General features: G+C 51.5%; 1 protein-coding gene across 1 annotated transcript in view; it reads right to left on the bottom strand.

Moving 5' to 3' along the window:
- The window catches only part of SORL1 (sortilin related receptor 1), a 172,305-nt gene that overhangs the window by 138,456 nt on the left and 15,717 nt on the right, over positions 1–18,132 (bottom strand). Inside the window, 3 exon segments of the mRNA XM_030333675.1 lie at positions 2,096–2,257; positions 10,312–10,437; positions 16,904–17,020. Coding sequence (XP_030189535.1) covers positions 2,096–2,257; positions 10,312–10,437; positions 16,904–17,020 — 405 coding nt within the window.

Below are 18,132 nucleotides of genomic sequence, written 5' to 3'. Positions count from 1 at the left end.
GGTCACGATCTCGCGGTCCGGGAGTTCGAGCCCCGCGTCGGGCTCTGGGCTGATGGCTCAGAGCCTGGAGCCTGTTTCCGATTCTGTGTCTCCCTCTCTCTCTGCCCCTCCCCCGTTCATGCTCTGTCTCTCTCTGTCCCAAAAATAAATAAACGTTGAAAAAAAAAAATTAAAAAAAAAAAAAAAAAAAAAAAAAAACCGGTAAGGGCTAAAATGAACAAATCAGGAGACTATAGATGCTGGAGAGGATGTGGAGAAACGGGAACCCTCTTGCACTGTTGGTGGGAATGCAAACTGGAAAACAGTGTGGAGGTTCCTCAAAAAACTAAAAATAGATCTACCCTATGACCCAGCAATAGCACTGCTAGGAATTTACCCAAGGGATACGGGAGTGCTGATGCATAGGGGCACTTGTACCCCAATGTTTGTAGCAGCACTTTCAACAATAGCCAAATGATGGAAAGAGCCTAAATGTCCATCAAGTGATGAATGGATAAAGAAGTTGTGGCTTATATATATGATGGAATACTACTTGGCAGTGAGACAGAATGAAATCATGCCATTTGCAGCAACATGGATGGAACTGGAAGGTATTATGCTGAGTAAAATAAGTCAGGCAGAGGACAGATATCATAGGTTTTCACTCATATGTGGATCTTGAGAAACTTAACAGAAGACCATAGGGGAAGGGAAGGGGGAAAAAAGTAGTTACAAAGAGAGAGAGGGGGAGGAAAACCACAAGACTCTTAAATACAGAGAACAAACTGAGGGTTAATGGGGGGCGGAGAGGGGAAAGTGGGTGATGGGCAGTGAGGAGGGCACTTGTTAGGATGAGCACTGGGTGTTGTATGTAAGCCAATCTGACAACAAGTTATATTCATAGAAACAAACAAAGAAAACCATAAGGGATCATGGTGACTAAAGGAGAACAGAGAGAACACTGGTTAGGCACAGAGGCAAAGAGCACCAAAGGGAAACACCTTGAATACAAAGGATATGGCCATGAGTAATTAACTTGCCGATCTTGATCTTTGCCAAAGCCCGTGAACTTCCAAACACCGAACCTGAGCCCCTCTGGCCCTAGTGACCATGTATTATGAAGCAGGGGCGCCTGGGTGGCTCCATCGGATATGCATCTGACTCTTGATCTCAGCTCTGGTCACGATCTCACAGATCATGCCAGCAGAGCAGAACCTGCTTGGGATTCTCTCTTTCTCAAAATAAATAAATAAACTTTAAAAAAGAAGAAGAAAAAGCAGCAGCAGCAGCAGCAGCAGCAGCAGGGGACCACAAAAAAAACAATAATCCACCTATACTGGTAAACTGACCCAGCCTTCCTTAGGTTACTCCCTAAGGCAAGTAAGTGTAAACAGATCATGTTTTCGTTAAACAACCAGCAAAGAAAGAGAAAGGTTCCAAGGTTCCTCTGAGCAAAGCCATTCAAAAGTCATCATTAATCCAAACCCACAGGGTCAACAGGCTTCACAGGATTAGACCAGACCAATGCTGTCGATTTGGCAAGTTTCAACCTTGAGATATAAATCCTACAGGGGCTCTCTCCCCATCTTGCTTTCCTTCAAATCCAGGTTCAAGGAGGAAAAAACACACACATTTATATTTGCATGTGCACGCACACGCACGAAGAGGAAAAATTTTAAATTTAATGGTCATTTCAATTAAATGGTACAAAATCAGTGTGTTTACAGTAGAAGATGGGAAAGGTAGAACAAATTCACTAAGGGGTCCCAGCAGAGCTCAGACTCCACCCTTCTTTAGCTGGCTCTCTCTGGTTAATTTCTAGAGCTTCGATTTACCCCCAAAACCCACAAAGGTGCATCTACACCAAGAAAGGCACGATGTTTAACAGGGCCTGCCAAGTGCTTGGCGTCACCCCCTGGCCGGGAGGCATTCTGAAAGTGCCAGGGAGATCTAGTTTTCCTTAGCCATGGGAAGTGAAATAATAGCTACAAAGGCTAAGCTTGGGGGAGGAGGGAGGGAGGGGCCGGGGGAGGTCACTCAGAGGCCACACGATCCACACGGGCAGAGTAGAAAACTCGAGAAGCCCCACCTGACTATGTTCCAGAAGCTCCCTTACCTGCTTGTTGGGGTGAGACCTGTCAAAGCCCAGGAGAAGGTTGGAGGCCTTGCTATGCAGCAGGAGGTCGGCTGCCCGGAATGGGATGGAAAAGCCTTGGAGGGTGTTGCAGAAGTCAAACGTGATCCAGAGGTACTGGGCATAAGCATCTGCAAAGATGTACTGCAAGAAGAAGGAAAAAAAAAAAAAAAAAGGCAAGTTCAGAGCAGACCTGGCCAGGGCCACCCACAGCCCCGCTTCTCACAGCGCGTGCGGTGCTGGGGGCCCGTGGGGCCTCCGTGCGGCTTCCTCGCCATCCCCGGGCCAGGAGATGCCGGTGCTTGCCAAGCAAGGCTCAGGGAAGGAAGGGGTGCAGCACGGGCTGGGACAGAGCCAAAGACTGCTCTCCTTTAACCAGGTAACGGCGTGAGTCAAGCCTTCCTTTCTTTTCTCTCAGCTGACTTGGCCATTCTCCCTCTCTGGCAGGTCACTCGGTCACAATCGGAGGGTGGCTACCGGCAGCGGGGACACAGAAGTCCTGCTCTTCAGACCTGCTGCACACAGACAGGACTGTTTCTACTACCCCTCCATCCTCTGAGCAGCTACGGGGCATGTCTTCCCAGGAAAATCCCTAAAGTCACACCCATCTGGGAAGATGAGCTTCTCCTTGACACGAGGCCAGGTGACAGGGCAGCTCGGAGGACCGTGCAGCCAGTGGGGCCGGCAGACTCACTGTGGGGCACGGCAGGAAACAGCCTGGGGGAGCAGGGGCAGCACCCTATTTGGCCCCTGCACAAGCCGGACTGTAGAGTGACGGCCAACCCAAAGAGTTCTCGAGGGGAGGGGCGCCTGGGTGGCTCAGCCGGTCGAGGGTCCGACTTCGGCTCAGGTCGCGATCTCACGGTTCATGAGTTCGAGCCCGGCATCGGGCTCTGCACTGGCGGTGCGGAGCCTGCTTGGGATTCTCTCTCTCTCTTTCTCTCTCTGCCCCTTCCCCACTTGCACTCACTCACACTCCTCTCTCTCTCTCAAAATAAATAAATAAATAAAGAGTTCTCGAGGGGAAGGGACGGAGGCAATTCAACCTGACAAATGTGCGTTTCATGTTCACCACGGACCAGATGGTACGATGCCACGGTGAAAACACAGAATCCTTAGGGTCCAAAGTGGCAGAAAGAAAGACACGACCGTGGATAACTACAACTCGAGGGAAAATGCGATTCAGTGAGACACCATGGACAGAGTCCTACGAGGAGCGCAGAGCACAGATTAGTTCCAGTTTGGGAGACCAGAAAGGACTCCAGGGAAGAGCCGGCCCTTGTAAAAGGCGGGCAAGACTTCCACAGGGAAAGAACATCCCGAGTCTGAGGCAGTTTGCGCTTGGGTACAAGGGCGGGCGGAAAAAAAAGTCCAGCACGGACTTGAGGGCCTGAGGGAACGGATCACGAAGCACAGACGGTGGCAGGCCTTGAACGCACAGGAGAGATCTGAAGGAAAGCCTCCCTGCTCCCACAAGGGCAAGGGCGGCTCAGAGGGTCACCGTGAACCGGAGCAAGAGGGACCCAGCTCCTCGGGTGCCAGCCAGTCCCCGAAATCAACAACCCAAAGGAATCCGTTCAAGCACACGCCCCCTAATTGGCTGCATCTGACCCAGATCAATCTTCTGTTCAGAATCCTTTTGGTGCTAACAGCTCAGGCACATCCTAATGCTCTGCATTCGCTTGCACGCTGCTCTTGCTCCTTTCCCTTTGGCTTTTCCCTCCCCAATTCCCAAGAACACGCTCTATGTGTTTTTGTTTCCTCCACAGCATCTAATGCAAAACTCCAAAGTCTGCAGGAGCCTAATTAAATCTAACCAGAGAGGCTAGTAAACGTTTTGAAACCAAAAACTACCATAAGCAAATGCAATGTTGTGAAAACAGTCATGATCCTAAGAGGACCATCATGATTTCTGGCACGAAGGCGTTCTCTAGAAGTAACAGAGCCCATCTTCCTGCTCCGAAACCATCTTGGTTCCTAAGGTAGGGAGTGTTCTCGGTTTAAAAAGATTTCTGGGGCACCTGGGTGGCTTGGTTGGTTAAGCATCCGACTCCTGGTTTTGGCTCAGGTCATGATCTCGTGGTTTCGCGAGTTGGAGCCCTGCATCGGGCTCTGCGCTGACAGCACTGAGCCTGCTTGGGATTCTCTCTCTCTCTCTCTCTCTCTCTCTCTCTCTGCCCCTCCCCTATTCATGCTAGCTCTCTCTCAAACAAACTTTCAAAAACTAAAATATAATATAAAAATAAATAAAAAGACTCCTCTAGAAATCTACTCCATGGCTTCGACAGGTGTCACACTTAAAAAATCTAAAAATTTAGATTATTATCTAAAATTAGCTTATTATCTAAGCTTATTAGATCATTATCTAAAAATTAGCTTATTATCGTTCCTGATAACAGCTAAATGCGGCAAGAACAGGGATGCCTGGCTGGTGCAGGTGGTGGAGCACGCAACTCTTGATCTCAGGGCCGTGAGTTCGAGCCCCACGTGGGGCACGGGGTTTACTCTAAACAAACAATCCAACAAAAGGTGTCAGGAGCGCTCAGCGTGCGCCAGGCACTGAGTTGCAAACGTGTGCCTGCCTTACCAAATTCCATCTTTCTGGTACTCACGGCAAGTCAGGGCTTTAGCTATTCGTGTCATCTCCTTTACTGACGAGGACACTGAAGCGCAGAGAAGTTCACTGGCCAAGGTGACCCAGGAGGCAGCATCTACCTCGGTGTCTGGCTGGTTCAGAGCCCGTCCCTGAACAGTCCAGCCACCAAGCCTTCCCTCTCCTGCTCCAACAGAGGCAGCATTTCCTGAATTTCATGCCGAGGTCGCACACTGTTCCCCGGGGCTCATTCCTGCGCCTCCTCTCTTACTCCGCTCCTCAAGCTTTTGCGGGCAGCTCCCTTCCCCCGCCCCGTGGCAACGCTGAATCATGCCACGCCTGCACGCCCCACACCTGACCACCCCGTCCTCGACTCCCCTCCTCTGGCACGATCAGGCGTGTGGTGACCTTTAATCTACGGTCTCACCCTGACTGCTGCCCTCCTCGGCATCTCCCCTCTAACGCGCCGAGGTATTTCGCCGGGTCCAAAACCGAGCCCTCCCACACCTTCCGGCCACGTCCCCAGCTCTGTGCGTGCGACCCCGTCCCCCGGCCCGCGTTCTCACCATTACGGGTGGCACTCCACTGCCTTCCCTCGGCCCCCACTCCCAATCAGCCACCCAGCCGGCCACGTTTTCCTTTTTACACTCTCCGCTCTCCTTTTTTTTTATCCCCGGTGCTGCCAAGCGTGGCCCACTTCCTACTGGTGGAGCCCACGAGCAAACCGGTGCCGGGCACTGGGTTTTTTGGTCCTTCTCATGCCTTCTAGGGCTTGGCAGGGTGTGAAACGCTCAGCGGGTGATTCGAGGTCTGGCTGAGCAACTGGGCAACTTCATGCCTGTATTACCACGACGGTTCCCTTCCCGGCCCCTCTCTAATCTTTCCCCTTCTAATGCATCCCGCATATTGCCAGGACACACATTTCCCTATAAGACACTATTTACAGCAAGCCCCCTTACTCAGACCCTGCTATGGCTCCCTACTGTCCTCAAGGCCAAAGGTCAACACGACCATCTTCAGATGAGCACCTGCCCGATACCCCAAAGCACCACGGTGCAAACGCTCCACCCCTGAGAAGTGAATCTCCCCACCACCTGCACAGGAACCACATACGCCGGCCCCTTGAAGTCTCGGCCCGTGGCGTGTTTCCCCTCTTCGACTCCCGCCAGCTCCACGTAGCTACTGGAATCATGCCTGTCCTTGAAGCTCCATTTCCAACCCCAAGTACCCCGTGAGGCCTTTACTTCCCTGATCCAACCTCGCTGAATCCCCAGCCCCACACACGCCCGTGGGTTCCAGCCAGCACTCGGGCACGTGTGGCTTCACGTGGTTACATAACCGTGCTGCGTGTGCACGTGACAGGAAGTACAGCACATCCTACTCTGCCTTTGGTCCCCAGCCTGCCTGGCTGTCAAGTCTGCCCGAGGCCAGCCCCACAGATCTGCCGGAAGAGCCGACCTGACCTACCAAGTGCTTCCTGGGCGATGTGATTTCAGGAGCGTCCTCACGCATCCCCACCTTCCCCACCCTGTCGGCAGTCACTGAATATTCAGCTCTTGGCTTACAACTATGTTTCTTCGTGGAGTGCCTGGGTGATTCAGGCAGTGAAGCATCCAGATCTTGGTTTGGGCTCAGGTTGTGATCTCACGGTTCGTGAGTTCGAGCCCCGTGTCGGACTCCACGCTGACACGCGCAGAGCCTGCTTGGGATTCATTCTCTCTCTCTCTCTCTCTCTCTCTCTCTCTCTCTCTTTCAGAATAAACTCTTTTTGAAAAATGTATTAAAACAAACACCTATGGGGGCTCCTGAGTGGTTCAGTCGGGTAAGTGGCCGACTTCAGCTCAGGTCATGATCTCGCGGTCCGTGAGTTCGAGCCCCGCGTCGGGCTCTGTGCAGGCTCTGTGCTGACAGCTCAGAGCCTCGAGCCTGTTTCAGATTCTGTGTCTCCCTCCCTCTGACCCTCCCCCGCTCATGCTCTGTCTCTCTCTGTCTCAAAAATAAATAAACGTTAAAAAAAAAATTAAAAAAAAAAACACCTATGTTTCCTCTTTAAAATACAAAGAGTCTAGAAACATAAACTACAGAAGGGGCGCCTGGGTGACTCCGTCGGATAAGCACCTGACTCTTGATTTTGGCCCGGGTCACAATCTGACGGTTTGCGAGTTCAAGGCCTGCATCAGGCTCCTTGCAGACAGTGCGGAGTCTGCTTGGGATTCTCTCTCTCCGTCTCTCTCTGCGCCTCCTCTGCTCTCTCTCGCTCGCTCTCTCACTTTAAACTTAAAAAAAAAAAAAAAAAAAAGCTACAGAATTCACCTCCATGTTAGCACAAGTGATTCTCTCCAGTTCTGAGGGGAGGAACCAAGAGCACAAAGACAGGACAAAGGGCACACAGGAGGCAATGAAGGAACATAACTCCGGAAGGGAAAGAGAGAGGACCAGCTCTCGAGGCCGGGAAGCCTGGCTGCACACTCAGGGGCCTTTTGTAAGGAGCCCCAGGCGTATGTAGACACTGCGTGGCTGACCTCAGGGGCACTGTGAGGCCAGCAGCACTGGCGGGTGGCCAGGGCTGTGCACTGCTTCAGGGAGGCACCACACAAGGCTGAGAAGAAGGAAGTGGGGCTGTTGGCAGGTACGAAAATAGACCCAGACACTCACATGACCCCCCGAGCCATTCCATCTCCATCGTGAAGCAAAACCACTGGACCGCAGCTGCTCGCCTACCCAGCACCTCCTTTCCCCTCGCACAGGTACACAGCCCCTCGGGCTTCCACGTGGCCCTTGTGTGACATCCTCACCTTTCCAGGCAGCTGCTGATGGTCATTTCAGCCATTCCAAACCATACTCCTTGACAGCCCCCCTAACATCTTCACACAGGGGACGTGCCTGGGCCCCGCACCCAGGACTTAACAGTAAGGCACCCAGCCTGTGTGATTTTTCTCAGGAAGTGGTGGGTCTGGTGGGGCAACCTGCCTTCCAAGGGACAAAGGCAAAAGTAACAGAAGTAACGGGCACAACGAGAGTCACGGTTTCCTTCCTGAGAAGTCTGGGGAGGGGTGACCACCTTCTTTGGGGAACTAGAAACTCAGCAGAGAACGCTGTGTCTCCAACCCATTCTGTCTGCTCCAGGCTCGGCCTCCACCTGTCACCAGGTTCTCCAAGAAGGCGGTTCCTCTTCTGTTTCCCCACCGACTTGCAAAGCACGTCCCTCTCTCCCACGAGAAGCCCAAGATGTACCACCTTCCAGGGAGGGGGCACCCAGGCCACGGGCATGCCCCGTCCCCCCAGCACCTCAAACTCCCTGACAACCACCCCTGGAGTTCTCTTCCCACTCGCCCCAGCGCCCTGGCCCCTGCCCTGCTCCTTCTTCAGACCTGTTGCTTCAAAAGCCCCTCTTCCCCCTGCACCAAACCATCTTCGCGAGCCCAGAACATCATCCTTCCTGTCTTCTGACTACTGAGACGTGCATGCGGGCCTGGCAGCCGCTCGCCACAACCCATGACAAGCAGGAAGGAAGTCAGAACCTGCTTGCAGACCTCTGTGCCCTTGCAGTGGGAGGTGAGGAGGGGGCAGAGAGAGCTGAAAAGGAAGATTCCAGAGGGACAACAGGGTGGTTCCAAGGCCACAACTGCAGTGAGAGTTAGCTCTGGGGCGATGTGTAAAAAGTCACGGTAACAGACACAGCCTGACAAAGTGAGTAATCTGAGAGTTATTTGATTCCCAGAGGCAAAGGGGGGGCATACGGATCTCTCCGTGGGAGATGGGGCACAGCCAGCAAGCTGGACCCCGGGGCAGGGTTCCTCACCTCACGGAAGTCAAGCCTGGCCAAGTGCAGTGGGGAGTGTGGTGCAAAGGGCCGGCAATCTTGTCTACAGAGCCAATTCCCTCCAGCACCCCTTCCTTGTTTCTCATCGCAGAGGGAGTTAGGGAAGAGGTGAGTTTGTTCCTAACTGCTGCTTTTCTTCAAGATCAGGCAGGACTGATAGGAACCACGACGTACCAGTAATAATTATTTTAGTTTAAAAAAAAAAAAATAGGGGTGCCTGGGTGGCTCAGTCGGTTGAGTGTCCAACTTCGGCTCAGGTCATGATCTCGCGGTCCATGAGTTCGAGCCCCGCGTCAGGCTCTGTGCTGACAGCTCAGAGCCTGGAGCCTGTTTCAGATTCTGTGTCTCCCTCTCTCTGACCCTCCCCCGTTCATGCTCTGTCTCTGTCTCAAAAATAAATAAACGTTAAAAAAAAAAAAAATTTTTTTTAAATGTTTTTAGGGGCGCCTGAGTAGCCCCGCAGGTTAAGCGTCTGACTTTGGCTCAGGTCATGATCTCGTGGTTCATGAGTTCGAACCCCGCGTCAGAAAGCTCAGAGCCTACTTCAGACTCTGGCTCCCTCTTTCTCTGCGCCTCCCCACCCCCTCTAAAAAATAAATAAACATTAAAAAAAATTTTTTTTTCATTGTTGCTATACCCATTAGTAAACAGCTGCTTCCTTGAAACCCAGGAGTGGTCCCTCCTAAGGACCAGTGGCCTGGACCCTTCCCCAGGACCTGTCCACAATCCAGCAACTAAAAGGTTAATGCCTGGCCCAGCAGCATGGCCTTCAGGACCCAGCTCTCTCCAGACTGGGTCTGTTCTGATTGGTCAGTGCCATACCAGTGGCTAAATATTTTCAATACAGGCAATGGGAGAAGCCAGGGCTAGGGGGTGGGCAGGGAGGAGGTTTAACCTGGCCGAGATGTCTGTGGATCTTGTTCCTTTCTGGATGCACAAAAAAGTTCGGCTCAGGTCATGATCTCACGGTCCGTGGGTTCGAGCCCCGCATCGGGCTCTGTGCTGACAGCTCAGAGCCTGGAGCCTGCTTCGGATTCTGTGTCTCCCTCTCTCTCTGCCCCTCCCCTGTTTATGCTCTGTCTCTCTCTGTCTCAAAAATAAATAAAACATTAAAAAAAAAAAAAAGCAGCAGCTATGCTTACCTCAGAGGTTTCTGAGCATCCTTAGAAGCAGTGGTCTTAACTCTGGAAGTGAGCTAGGACTCACCAGGGTGGGGAAGAAAGCAATCAAATACAAGTCTCTGAGCTAAAGCTCCCTAACCTTGCAGGCTGCCTGATTCCTGTCCTCCCCACCTCTGCAGCCGCCTCTCTGGGACCCGGGACAATCTCAAATCAATGCTCCCTCCAAATCTAATTGCCTGGGGTTCTGCTGCAGAAACAAAGCCCCAGGCCAGCCAGCTGGGAAAACAAATCGGGAGGCACAGCAGGTCTGCAGCCTTGGTTTTCTTTCCTCCACTGGTGCAGGTTTGGGGGGAGGGAGGGGCGCGCATGGGTAACTCGTTTGCCACCTGTGAGTAGGGCAGCTCATTAGCTGGCAGATTTTCTGCGCATTAGCCCGACAGGTTTGTCTAGAAATCCCGCCTGGCAGGCACCTGGCCCGCCTGGTTATGCACAGTTCCACCCTGACAACCGTGTTCTCCCAAGGTTGGCAGGAAAACAGTCACTGCCAAGGTGCAAACAGATGACAAGGAAGTCCTTCTGCCACCCCCCCTTTAGCAGAGCAGTCGTCCCGGATGGAATCAAGCCCCAGGAAGTCACGACGGGTGGGACAGCGCTTCCTTACACGCTTGTTGTCCGCGGGGCTGTGGTAGAACTGCGCGATCACGGCTTCGCTGCTGTTTCCCACGCCGAAGTTCAACTTCTCGGAAATTTTCTTGAATGATTTTCCATAGTCATAAGACACGTACACCTGGATTAGGGAGGAGGAGAGGGCAAAGAAGACAGAGCTGGTGAGAAACGCCGCAGAAAAGACCCCACCTGGGAACATCCCGCCCTGGATCCCAAGTGTGGGTGAGAGGTCCCCGGTGTCACGAAACGACAGAAGCCAAGGGATGACACACACAGGAGAAGCGGGGCACCTCTCCGTCCAGTCACGTGGGGGGGCGGACGGCAGGGCAATGCCTGCTACACAGGCTCCTTTCTGCGGCCAAGACACGACCCCCCTGCAGGGGGAGACCCACGGATGGCGACGAGGCTGACCTCCTCCCCACGGCCGGGTTAAGTGTTTAACAAATTACATCCAGCGGCAGATAGAATGTGGTTGTCTGGGGAGGGGAGGGGAGGGACTGGGAACTTGTTTTGCCATCTGTCGAAATGTCCCCAAAAGGTAATCTAATCCTTCAATCCTCTGCTGGGAAGTTCTGTTCCTACAGCACCGAGGAAGATGAAAGAAAAAAAGAAGAAGAAAAAAAAAAAAAAAAAAAAACCCTCCGGGGCCTCCTCCGCAGAGTAGCCCCAGAGATGAGAAAGAAAGCGCTGAGTGATTAAATATGCAGGGAGGTTAAATGCATAGGCACCAGATCCCTGGCCCAGTTGGCCTACGCTTGCTAATGCTACATACAGCTCGGGAGAACAGCCACAGGAGCCGTGCCCGTGCCAGCGGTATTTTCTTCTCTCCTGCTTCCGGGTCTCTGGCTACCCAGTAACCACAGTAATAAAACAGAAGAAGAACTGTCGTTCGCCGTGTGCTTACGAGGTGCCAGATCCTGCACCACCGTCCCGTGAAAGATCTCAGGTAGCTCTTACCACAGCCCTGCGTGGCAAATGCAATGATTAAAATCACTTTACAGATAAGGCATGGGGGGGCGGGGGGGGCTTACGAGATTAGTCACTTGACAAAGCCACCGAGATAGTAAGCAGCAGCGTGGAATTGTGATCCAGGCTGCTTGCCACCAAAGCCAGAAATCCCAAAGCCACCAGAGTAATAGATGGCAGAAGAGAAGCCGGCAGGTATTTCGCACCTAGACTTGCTACCTATGCAACGTGAAATTAACATAATCAGAGGATTCAAAACAAGGCTGGCTGATGAATCCAATATTAAGAATACTTAGTGAGCACTGGGGTAAGCGCTGAAGAAAAATGACAGGTGCATCCCAACGACAACAGGAAGGACTGGACTAATCCCATAAAGGGTATTGCCACCAGGCCCATTGATGCAACAGCAAACACGGTTTAAGGATCTGACAGGAGGCAAGGACTGTGCTAAGCACGAGATATACAGAGACAGGCCCTTTACACACGATGAAAGCATACAAATATTTGCAAACAATAACTCATGGAAACAATGAACTACACAAGGCAGGTACAAAGGAACGGAGAGTAGGGGCGCCTGGGTGGCGCAGTCGGTTAAGCGTCCGACTTCAGCCAGGTCACGATCTCGCGGTCCGTGAGTTCGAGCCCCGCGTCAGGCTCTGGGCTGATGGCTCAGAGCCTGGAGCCTGTTTCCGATTCTGTGTCTCCCTCTCTCTCTGCCCCTCCCCCGTTCATGCTCTGTCTCTCTCTGTCCCAAAAATAAATAAACGTTGAAAAAAAAAAAATTCAAAGGAACGGAGAGTATATACAGGGTGTTAATATTTATTAGATGTCAAGGTTAGAAGAGCACAGATAGAGCCTGTGCCAATATCTGGGCCACCGTGGAAGAAACCCTATTACGAACACTCATGTTTACACATGTGTGCTCCCAACTACCAAGCACCACAATAAGGGGCCACCATAAAAATGGCTTCAGAAATGCAGCAGGTTGAGAAGTTCGCAATTTGAGTGGGTAAAAAGAGAAAGTAGTTCTTTCTCACTTCCATTCTCCCAACCCACAATGGACACTGAGACTCCCCGTTAGGTTCCCATGTCACATGTAATAAACTAATGGCTTCTCAAAAAGGGAACTCAACCCCCTCCAGCTCCAACATCCCAAAAATGGATAATCCCCTATGTGTTACCTCCTCAGAAGCACACGTGATGATAAGTCATATTAGGGTAGCATTTTTCAGTATATGATATTCTTCGATACAAATTCTCGCTCAACTTTAAAAATTCTGTGGGTTAGCCTCCCTCGGCATACCCGAAACATCACAGGTACTCGGTAAAGATTTCTCGAATTAGTAAGTATCATTATATACCACAGAGCGAAGTAAATGAATGGATCCCATAAATGAATAAAAAAGAATGACAGCAATGAGTCAGTGAGTGAATGAAGAATTATTTCCATTTAAGAGATCACAAAAACTAAGACTCAGAGAAGTTCACGACCAGCCCAAGGTCATCCAGCTAGTAAGTGACAAAACTTAACGGGTTCCTCCAGTCCCGGTTCCAGTGGTCTTTCCACTCTTGCAAGTTACTCTTCTAAGAGAACGTTCTCTTCTACGTACTTACGTTGCTCTGTTACAGAGGAAGATCATACGCTGAATCTCCAGGCCGGGCAGTAGAAGTGCAGGAGAAGGGATAAAATACCAACTTTAACAAAATACAGGTCCTTTCTGGGATTCTCAGCCCCATTTCATATTCAGAGGTACAACAGCCCTCACTACCAAAAAGCTCTTCCTTAATACACACCTGCAAACAAACCCCATCTCTTTAGGACTTATACTCCTTAGAAGTTAAGACTAAGTATGTGAGGGTCCCTCCTACACCTCCAGGCTCTTGTAAAGGACTCATCAACCTTTCTTCCTTTCTCCAGGTTGAACAATCCCAACACGATCTTTTTATCCTGTCCTTAGAATTCTTTTTTTTTTAATATTTAATGTTTATTTATTTTTGAGAGACAGAGTGAGAGCAGGGAAGGGACAGAAAGAGAGGGAGACACAGAATCCGAAGCAGGCTCCAGGCTCTGAGCTGTCGGCACAGAGCCTGACACGGGCCTTGAACTCACGGACCGTGAGATCATGACCTGAGCCGAAGTCGGACGCTTAACCGACTGAGCCACCCAGGAGCCCCGATCCTGTCTTCATAATTCTTATTTCTATTGGATTAACCTAGACACTAAGCTCCATAGGGCAAAGGTGCACAGCTATCCACCCTCCTCCACCCAGGAAGCCCAGAAAAGGCCTCTGCCACCACACAGATAACGCCAAGAAGGCTGACGGCCTCATGGTCTCCGCACTGCACCCCCACCGGTACATTCTGGTTCAGTCTTGCCCCCAGGTGGTACCAGGCTGCTGACTCACTGCCCACTATGATCTCCAGGCGAATCCGGGCAAACACCCTGTGCCCACTCATCTTGTGCATGGTCTTTCTCCAAGCACAGGTTTCTGCACTGATTGGTCCCCTCTGACTTCTCTAAGGCACTGCTCCCTAAGGAACAGAATACAACATGGGGTGCCTGGGTGGCTCAGTCGGTTAAGCATCGAACTTCAGCCCAGGTCGTGATCTCACAGTTCGTGAGTTCAAGCCCCCCTGTGAGCGCACAGCCTGCTTGGGATTCTCTCTCTCTGCCCCTCCCCAACTTGCGCACACTCTCTATCTCTCTCTCTCTCAAAAATAAACACACAGTAAAAAAAAAAAAATTTCCTTTTGAAAAGAAAATACTCCTGGCTGCTGATTCACAAGACCACACTTTGAGGAGCAAGGTTTTGCAAGCACTCTCTCATCGACAGATGAGAAGACCAAAAGAAGGTTAATGACTCGGCTCAAGGTCAGACTGCTCATGAACGGCAGAGCCAGGATCCAAACCCAGGCAGGCTGATTACAGAGCCAGAGCTCAGCCACACGCCAGCTCCACGGGCTACCAAGTTCTGCCCTGTGACCGAGCTAGCAAGTACTGGCCCCGCGCCTCGGACAATGCTGGGGGACACCGATCATGTCGCACCACTCTGGGCACAAGGGCAGCAAGTCCTACCATTGCTAAAACCTTAGCTGGTGGATTCTGATCTTCCCTCGGACACTATCTCTGGAGAGCTCTTTGGCCAATGACGTTGCACCGAGTGCGTCGTAAACTATGTCAGGACGGGGCAGAAACAAAGAGGTGGGAAGGACGAACAGAAACAACACCTAAACACCGAGTGTTTCCTTTCGTCGACCAGACTTATCAGAGAAAAGGACGGCATTCAGCTGTCATTCCTCATACAACTTGCTACAAGTTCATCAGGACAGTTTTTTGTTTTGTCTTGTTTTTTTTTAATCTGTTTAAAAGCGAACCTTCCGGGATTTCAGATCCAGCCCTTTTTTATATACTGAATATGTATGAGTTGGCCGTTCTCTGACACACCCACCCAGTCCCTCATTTGGGCAGGCTCTTTCCCTTCTGCCCTGCTGACGGGGCCTTATGAGCCTGTTCCCAGTCTTCTTTGAAGAAAGTCTGGATCATTCCTATCCCGGCACCACCGACTCCAGCCTCTGAGTCATTATTTCTGCATTAACTTTTCACATCAGAACATCTCACTGCCAGCTGCCAAGGCTTCAACGTAGCCTGTATACAGACGGGGGAAATCTCTACCACTCCTATTTATGACCTCCAAGCATTGCGTTTCCTTTCCATTGAATCTTATCACGTATTTCATTACAGAATAGTTTATCACTTGGACTGTTCAATGGCTTCTTGGGAAGATACACCCAAATATTTAGCGTGAGAACCCGGGTTTGGGCAGAGTGGCAATTCGTGGGGTGACCGGCCAACCCGGTCCACCTCGGACTGAGGAGGCTCCCAGGATGTGGGACTTTGGGGGCCGAAGCACAGACAAGTTGGCCATGCCAGAAACACGACACTCTCACACAGACAGCGCGGGATCGGGCCTCCTCAGCCGCTCCTGTCTGTCCAGCAAGGCCATAAACCAATGGTTAAGGGCTTTTACCTATCTTACAAAAATAACAATAATAATAATAATCTAGATAAAGAATGTTTTTAATGTGTAAAAAACCCTAAGGAGGACTTCTCAACACAGTAGGGCAGAGAGCTGTTTCCTGTGAGATACATACATCCGCAAGGGGCCTGTGGGCCTCACGGGACCGACGGCATCCATACGCTGCCATCTGTGTTTGCAAACCCTGATCACACTTACAAAGGGGCCGAAGCCCCTGCCCCCAAGTAAGTCCAGCTGTCCTCCAGAGCACTACACCCAACCTGGCTGTCAGTACAGTGCTTTCCCACCCACCCCTGCCCAGCAGCCACCCTGGGCAAAGCGATGCATCACAGCCTTTCTGTTGCCCTCCCTGTCCATGGCTGCCTCGCTTGTACCCACTAGGAAACAGCCCCCAGTGCTTCCTCCAGTCACCCACCTCGGAGCTCATGTGACCCAGACAGCGGATACCCAGAGAGGGACCTCACTGAGACCGAATCTATACTCAAGAATTACAAGTGTATCCTTCAGCCGATGGGACAGTACCAGCAAATTCAGCAGGAGGTTTCCTCTGGCCAAGGGGGCACAGGAAACAAAGCTCCACACTGTGTTTCTTTGTCCACAGATTTACCCTGTGGTGACATCGGTCCCTGACCCAAGGCAGGGGCTGTTCCTCTTCCAGCACAGGGAAGTCTGGAGCGGGGGCCGCACTGCTGGGACTCAAGGACGAGCTCTGGCCCTCACATACATTGTGCTTGACCCGCCCAAGTTATTTGTGAAAACCACACATGAGCTGCCAACTTGTAAGACTCAGCAGTTTTCACAGAAAAAGCCCGATCTCTGAGCTTCTCTCGGAGATCAGATCTGGCGACGCCGGGCCCTCCACGGCAACCAGAGCTGGGGCCGATGACAGCAGGCCCCTCCAAAGCACGCAAATCCCTTCTACTTCCTCGTGTCTCTAGGACGCGGAGACCAAGGATCCATCACCATGTTCAAATTAACATACGGGGGAATGCTTCTTGAACCTGTATCTCTACCGAAGCGGGAAAAAGACCCACAGGGTACGAGGAGGCCACACACGTCAAGAAAAACGGGAGAGATCGTTTTTCTCGGGGGACATAAGAGTGTCGTAAATGTGGAGGCCACCCACCTGGTCTCTCGTGGGCCTTTGGGTCTGCGACCCCTGGTCTCACACATCCAAAGCACCTGGACGATTCAACGCTACCGAAAGCCAACCGTGGAAAGAATCGGAATCCACACCGCTCACCCAACCGTAAGGGGTTCCCTCGGGCTCCACGGCAGACGCGCAGCCCCGCCCGGAATGCACTTGTGGCATTTCGTGGCGCAGACGCAACGAGCCAGATCATACCCTATCACTTCACAAAAGTAATCACACATCCCGTGGATCTCACTGCAAAACTGACCGCGCCGCCCTCTGTTCGACCAACAAGGGGGTATTGAGTACCTTCTAGAGTCTCTCCCCTGTTGTAAAACGTATCCCCATCCCTTCTCTAATTACCCGCTGTTTTTTCTGGCAGGATAACCCCACCAGACTCCAAAAGGGCGTGCTGGCGGCACAGGAGTGTGCAGAACACCACCAATACTTACGTCACTGCTCCTGGGCCTCGCCAGTGCCAGGCTGTCCCGGGCTAAGGCCACGATCACGTTGCTTTTCTCTCCGGCCCAGTGCACCACCATCTGATTGTGGGAGTCATTCAGGCTAACCTGAAAGAGGTCAAACCAACAAAGGCATTAGGACCCATGAGGAGCGAAGGCCATAATGTTCTAAAGCAAGACTCCTCCTTTGTCACTCACAAATAGCTAAGGTTCTTAGATCTGGAACACTGGGCCAGGGCGGCCTATTTTTCCACCAATGCAGATGCCACCAGACACAACTTCCCCAAAAAAAAACACGAATTCCTTGCTATTTTAGATATAAATGGATTGCAAAAAAAAAAAAAAAAAAAACAACTTCTTCTCAGGCTCTCTCTGGCATCACCAATGACTTCGCTTATTCTTGTCTTCTGCGTAATCAATCTCTGGTCACTTTCATCCCCAACCCATACACAGGACATGCACCCCCTAAGGCTTAAAGCCAAAACACTGGAACATCTTCCTCATTCAGAAAAAGTGCTAAGGCCAGAAAGACCACAGGCTTTCAACTTTTTTTTTGAATATTTTATTTATTTTTGAGAGAGAGACAGGAGTGTAAGCGGGAGAGGGGCAGAGAGAGAGGGAGACACGGAATCCAAAGCAGGCTCCAGGCGCTGAGCTTTCAGCACGGAGCCCGACGTGGGGCTCGAACCCACAAACTGTGAGATCACGACCTGAGCCGAAGTCGGACGCTTAACCGACTGAGCCACCCGGGCTCCCCGAAAGACCACGTGCTTTCAAACATCTGTGCCACCGGGTGCTCCGGCTGGCTGGCCTAGAGGGGCCACTGCTCACCCTTAGGGCCTAACAAGGACGAACAAGAGAAAAACATCATGGCACAGTTTTATTTAATTAGTTTGAGAGTGTCCCAGGCGAGGAAATCTTTTCCAGGACTCCCCAGAAATGACCTTTGGATTATTGCCAGCAGTAGTTCCCAGACTCCTGGATTCTGTAAACCAGTAAATGAAAATAAATTAGAAAAGCCAACAGACGATTGGCTGGCCAACTCTGTTTTGCCAGGTAGGGACGTTGTTAACAAAAACAGCAGTCAGAGCCTGACTTGCTGGTCTCTGAACCGGTTTTTTCTGCTTCCTGAGGACACCGCAGACTGTTGCCCAGACTGCCTTGCAGTGGGGAGTGGCCTGGGACTGACTGAAGGTGGCAGTGCCAACTAGCCCCAGCCC

The sequence above is a fragment of the Lynx canadensis genome, chromosome D1, assembly GCF_007474595.2.
Source record: "Lynx canadensis isolate LIC74 chromosome D1, mLynCan4.pri.v2, whole genome shotgun sequence".
NCBI lineage: Eukaryota > Metazoa > Chordata > Mammalia > Carnivora > Felidae > Lynx > Lynx canadensis.
The sequence above is the reverse complement of the archived record's forward strand: the minus strand, read 5'-3'. Positions and strand labels throughout refer to the sequence as shown.